The following is a 6,191-nucleotide window of genomic DNA, read 5'->3' on the forward strand; positions in this document are numbered from 1 at the left end:
GCAGCCCAGCATCCAGGGCCAGCAGCCTGGGCACTTGGCTCCACAGACCCCTTCACCAGGAGCTGCTGCAGCTGAGCACCTGGGCTCCAGCCCCTCGCTGCTCTTGTCCCTGCTCTGAGACTCAGATACCTCCAAAGTGGCCACTCAGTTCTCTGATGGGCTTATCAGCTCTCAGGCACTGATTTGCGGTCTAGAACCAGCAGGACAAGGAGCTCTTCACAAAGCGACTGTGGAAACCCTTCTCATGTGCACATCCCCCAGAGAGCCACCAACTCAAGAAGGAGCCAATGCTACTTTTTTATTTAAAGAGTTGGGAGCAGAGCGTGTGCACAGTGGTACTGGTGAATTTGAGAAGCAATGAGGAGAAAGGAACAGGTAGAGCCACTTGGCTGCTGAACAAAGGCCCCAGAAGCCTTCTCTGTTTGCCTCCCGGTGCTGGTGCACAGAGGAGACCTGCAGCAGGGTGGGGCCTCCGTCCCGGGCTAGGGAACACTATAAGGCAGTGCGAGGCGTGGGGAAGAGGCAGTCAGTGCAGCCCAGCCTGGCACAGATCCCTAGGCGTTCTGACAGCTGGATTTCACCACACTTATTTTGCCCAGCCAGGGAACAGTGTAGATCTGGAAAGAGCACATCTCTTCCTGTGAAAGAGAAGACAGAGGGATAATCAGTGCAGGTTACAGTTAAAAGGGAAGATGCCCAGCCATGGGATGTCAGGGTGGGGGTGAGGAAGGTTGGGGGTGAGATACTTGGCCCCCACCCACACCTGCCGAGTCCCAGGGCATCCAGCCCGACTGTGTAGTGACTGCTCCCTGGCCCTCCCAGGGCTCCAAGGGCACTAGCTGGCACTGTGTCCCCTACCCGGCCCACAGGACTTCACCATCCTGCCCCAGCACACCCCTGGAAGGAGCAGCCTGTGAAGGCCACAGAAGCCCAAAGGGTGCATGCGGAGGAGGTGGGTCGCTGCCACCAAGCTCCCTCCACCTCCAGCCCCTGGGCCAGCACTAAGAGGGCCCAGAGGGAAGACCCCAGGGGAGCGGAACTTCCCTGAAAGAGCTGGGGCATGGGGAGTGGGTGACAAGCGGAGTGTGGCTCTCCCCAGAGCAGAGACCTCACAAGAAGCAGCTGGGTCCTTGGAGCAGCTGGTGTTAGGTGAGCAGGGGCAGCCTTGGAGGGCTTGGGCCACTTATAGGCCTCTAATTCCCTTTAATCTGCTCAGGGTGGCCGTGGCCATGGGCAGGTGGCTGAGGCTAGCACTGAACAAAGCCCTTCTCCCTCCCAAGCACCTAGCTCTACAGCTGATTCCTCCAGCACAGCACGCAGCGCCCCAGAACAGGCAGGGTTGTGCTCTCAGTACCCCAATTCCCAAGCTAAAGCCCTCTCAGCAATTCAGATTAGCCATGTGCACACACCCCTCCTGCCCCTCCCCATATGCACACAGCGATGCATCTACATAAACTCACATGCACAGGCATCTATGCATGAACCCCCCCTCCCGCACATGTGCTCACACATCTGCTCACACACACACTCCCACGCACCTCCTGCCACACACCCCAACATGTGCACATGGACACGTGTGCATTTCCCCACACTCCCTGTGCTGGCAAACACTCATGCGCACACGCACCTCTGTATGTACACACACACCCTCCTGAATATGTGTGGGGTCACAGGAACACACACATCCCCCTCTGCAGTGCATTACTGACCCCTGACCCCCATCAGACACATACCCTCTTCAGATGCGGCTGCTCATGGAAGGGACAGTTGTCCAAGTTGGGCTGGGACTTGGTACACGTGGTCCGGCCGATCTTCACATCTAAGAAGTAGTTCATCCCGGCCACGACCTACACATGTGCAAGAACAGGATTCACCTACAGCAATGTCGTCAATTTCACACACACACAGGTAGTTCGCTGTTGCTGAGTTATGCGTGTGCCCAAGGGCTTCACGCCTGCATTCACACTGTCACCTGCAAGGCACATACGTCACCTCCTCCTGCTGGCTGGCAGGGGCACTGTACCCCAGGCCCTCCCTTGTAATTTGTTTTCTCTAAGCAACTCCATTAAGGTGTTTCACACAGCCAAGTAGGAGGACAGGGAAGAAAATAAAGACGAAAGCCAGAAACTAAAAACCCCTTAACTGGATTCAGGAATGGCAGGCACATCTCTGGACAAACAGACAGAGTGGGGAAAATAAACACAGCCCCTGTACCAGGAGCACAGGGCAAGGTCTAAGCACAGGAGAAGGCTCTGTGCCTGAGCAGATGATTAATCATGTCCTGCTAACTGTTGCTCAGGAGTCCCGATCTATTCTAGGAAGGCTGTCTTCAGATGATTCAATTTCAGCTGACTTCCAGCCACTAGTACACAGCCCAGCAGAATCCCATTCCTTCTGTTTACCCCAGATTAAATTATTCCTTGTTTATCAGTAGGAAATGAGATGTTTCACACACACGGATGTGTTGGGCCCCTAAGAGACTGCTCTCGAATGCCTCTGTTTTAAGTGTGATTTTGGTGGCAATATTTCTCAAGTGAGTCACACACCTGCATGGCTTACATTTGTGACTACAGAATAGAATTGACCCCCTTTCCCTGCACAGGGCCTCCCCCAGAGTTGACTTGTCAGAACCGTGGAGCAGCACGGGATGAAGGACCCTGGACCAGGGATCTAGGCCTTGCCCCATAGAATCATGAGCAAGTCCCATGATTCCTCCAGGATTAGTTTTCCCATCTGGAAAATAGGCTCACAGGACCAGTGATCTATGGCACCCTGTGCTGTACTCCAAGTTAGGGCCACCCTCCAGCGGTGTAGGCTGGGGGCAGTGCTGCAGCACCAGGGAGCACACTTCATGTCCAAGGGGAGAGCACCAGCTGAGGGCTGCAGGAGGAGAAATAGCCTGGTCTGGATTCTCCAAACTTTCAGGAGCAGATGGGAAGAGGAGCTCTACACCCTGGCATGCCCATACCACACTGTGCTGCTCTGTGGCTCTGGGCAAGCTCGGCCCAGCAGCCCTCCCTGACACCCCCTCCTGGCCCCTTCTCCATGCTGACTGCCCTCCTCCTCTGCCAGAGTCTAGCTGCGCCCAGGCTGGGGCTGGCAGGGGCAGGGTTCAGGCGTGGTCCTCTGCACCCCAGCAGGAACTCAGCTGCCCATGGCTGTGGGTGGGGTCTGTCAGGCTCAGGGTGAAGGACGCTCACCCTAGGGGCTGCTCCCAAGGCCGTGACTTTTGGAGGGAAGCATGGCCCTTCAGGACCAGGCGGCCAGGCTCCCCGAGTGGCCCCTGCTGAGGCACTCAGGGAGGAGGACATGCCTCCTGTGTGCGCACAGTATGACCTGATTCTAACCTTCAGGGGGCAACAGGTTCAGCAACCATCTCTATCCCACAAGTGGCTGGACGCCAGGAACATGCCAGTAACACAGACTGAGAGGCTGCTGCAGGTTAGATGAGGCTGAGGAGACAAGACAGAGGCTGCAATGCATGGCCCAAGAGTGTCCTCAGGTATAAAGGCCATCAGTGGGACAGCCACGGAAATCTGAACAGCTCTGTGCATGAGATAACTGAGTATTTCAGTGTTGATTTCTGGTTTTCAAAACTGAATCGTGGTTACGTGAGCTAATGCCCTTATTTTTAGGACATATACACTGAAGTGCTTATTCTCAAAAGGTTCAGAAAAATAAATGCATACACAGTGTATACACATACCCATCTACACAGGCATGTGGAGACTGAGGTGGGTGAAGCCAATATGGCAACGTGATACCGTGAGAGATCTGCGTGAAGAGTCTATAGTCATGCTTTGTACTATTTTTGCAACTGCTTTAAATCTGAAATTATGTCAGAATAAAAAGCTAAAAGGAAAAAAGTGCTTAAAAATAATTTAGTGGAAGAGTCTGGAGGGCAGCCTGGTGAGGGGTTCTCTTTTCCCGCCTCCCGTGGGTATTCAGTTAGCAGCCCACACTGGCCCCCGCGTCCCAGGCTGGGGGTGTCCCAGGCTGGGGGGTAGGGCGCTACTCGGGACATAGCCTGACCCTGACCCTGGCGCTGCAGAGCGTCTAGCAGCTGGCGTCTAGAAGCAGATCTGAGGCGCCAGGCGCAGCCTTGGCGTGCAAGGCCGGTTCCTGGCCAGGGCGGAGTCGGCATCCCAGGGACACGCACGCCGAAGGCTGCGGGACAATTGAGAGATCCAGGACACGGCCTGGCAATGCGCTCCGGCGCGGCAGCGAGGGGCGCCAGGGCGGGGACCCGCAAGGGGCCGGACGGGATGGGGGACGCGGGCGGGTTTGCCCCGGCGATTCCCGACCCCATGGGGCGGCGGCCACACGCACCTGCTTACGGGCGCGCACCACCTGCAGGGCGCGGCTGTGGTACCTGTCGTTGCTCGCCTTGTTGTACTCGCTGATGGCGAAGTCCAGCGCGCGCTGCACGTCCTCCTCGTTGACGTTGGCGTCCATGAGGCCGCCCACCATGGGCTGCCGCCGGCCCGAATTAGCGCTGGCCGCGGAGCTCACGGCCAGGGCCACGGCCAGCGCGGCCAGCAGGAGCATCAGGGCGCGCGAGGAGCCGGCCATGGTTGGTTCGGACGCGGATCTCTGGGACTGAGCTACGGCAGAAGTGGTGAGCGCGATCCGGAGGCCGCGAGCCCCGCCTGCCGGGAGGCGGCACTTTTATCCGGCTCAGGCCACCCCGCCCCGGACCCGCCTCTTCCGGGCCGCCTCCCGCCCCTGCCCCTCGCCCCACCCGCCGGCCCCGGGCTCCGGTCCCTTTTGCTGCGCCACTTCGGACCATGCCCGCTGCGGCTCCTCTCCCCACGCCCTCCTTCTCCCTCCGGCGCCAGCCCCTGCTTCCCTTTCGCCCTCCCAGGTCTGCCCCTCCTCCCCGTCCCCCTTCACGGCCCCTCTCCAGCTGTCCTGCCGCTCCCTCCCTCCTCTCCTTCTCATGCCCGCCCCCCGCCGCCTGTCCCTCCCACCAAGCTTGGGTCACTCTGGTTAGAGAGATTTCAGGGCTCTCAGGACCCTAAAAACATGGGACTTCCAAATTCTGTTTCCTCAGAAAAGGGGAAAAAAAAATAGGTCTTGGTCTCCTGAGGTCTTGGGGGCGTCTGGAGCATCCCTTAGCCCTTGGTCAAGGCGTGGGAATCCTCAATGCTGGGTGTGATTTCAAAGGCTTGCGGAAAACCCAGTCCACACTCTGTTCTGGGGAACTTCTTTGCCAAACATAAGGGAATTAACCTTTATTTGGGTAAAGTTTGCTTGGTTCTCCTTTCACAACTCAATATTATTCAGTAAACAAACCTTTCACCACTTGGGGCCAATCCAGGCAGTCCAGAGTTTGCAGATGGAGCCTGGGTTAGTAAGCCATGGACCCGACCTTGCAGACCGGCTAACCAATAGAGAAGTGACACATACCCATGTGCAATTGTAAATTTTCCAGTGCCCACATTAAAAAAAGGAAAAACGGGTGAAAGTCACTTCGATCATGTTTTTATTTCACCTAATACATCCAAAATATTGTTTCAACATATAGGGACAATTGTTAACAAGACAATTTACATACTTTTGGGCGTCTGGACTGTGTCTTTGGAATTGTGTGTAGGTTTTTTGCACTTAGAGCATGTGCCAGTTTGGACTGGCCCCATTTCAAGCACCCCACAGCCACATGTGGCTGGTGGCTGTGGTATTGCACAGCCCAGCTTTAGGGTGTGTGTGGGGGGGATGGAGGACAGTGATTAATAATTAAGATCAGGGAGTTACAGATGCTCTATTGGAAGTGAAATAAAAGGCGTGGACAGAGAGACATGGCGCCACTGGACACTGGCCAGGGAGGGAAGACCTGGAAGGACAAGGGTCCTGCCTGGACCAGGGAACAGAGCTCCAGGCAGAGGGAACAGCCAGTGCAAAGGCCTCTTCTGGAAGGGGGGCGTGTCCTGGAACCTCACAGTACACTGTGGGTGGGGGCTGGGCTGGAAGGGTGCAGGGAGACCTCCCCCAGCAGGCAGTGGGGGGCAGTGAGGGGAGCCCACAGCCCAGGGATGAGCACATGGGCCGCTCTCACTTCTCCCCTCTGGGTGCCAGGCTGCCAGCCCTGGTCTTCTGTGCACTGCTTGGGAAACTCACCTGTATTTTAAAAAATCACCTTGTATTGGGTATGATTCACATATAATCAAATGCCTCGTGTTATGTGTCCAGAC

The 6,191-nt window shown here is 56.5% G+C and overlaps 1 protein-coding gene across 1 annotated transcript; it reads right to left on the bottom strand.

Moving 5' to 3' along the window:
* Window positions 1-283: 283 nt before the first annotated feature.
* CST3 (cystatin C) lies at window positions 284-4,653 on the bottom strand. The gene is made up of 3 exons (XM_069495502.1): window positions 4,330-4,653; window positions 1,734-1,847; window positions 284-638 (listed from the first exon to the last, which is right to left on the bottom strand). The coding sequence occupies exons 1-3, from the start codon at window positions 4,570-4,572 to the stop codon at window positions 555-557; spliced, it is 441 nt and encodes a 146-aa protein (XP_069351603.1). The 5' UTR covers window positions 4,573-4,653; the 3' UTR covers window positions 284-554.
* Window positions 4,654-6,191: the final 1,538 nt, after the last annotated feature.

This window comes from Eulemur rufifrons, chromosome 20, assembly GCF_041146395.1.
Source record: "Eulemur rufifrons isolate Redbay chromosome 20, OSU_ERuf_1, whole genome shotgun sequence".
Taxonomy (NCBI): domain Eukaryota; kingdom Metazoa; phylum Chordata; class Mammalia; order Primates; family Lemuridae; genus Eulemur; species Eulemur rufifrons.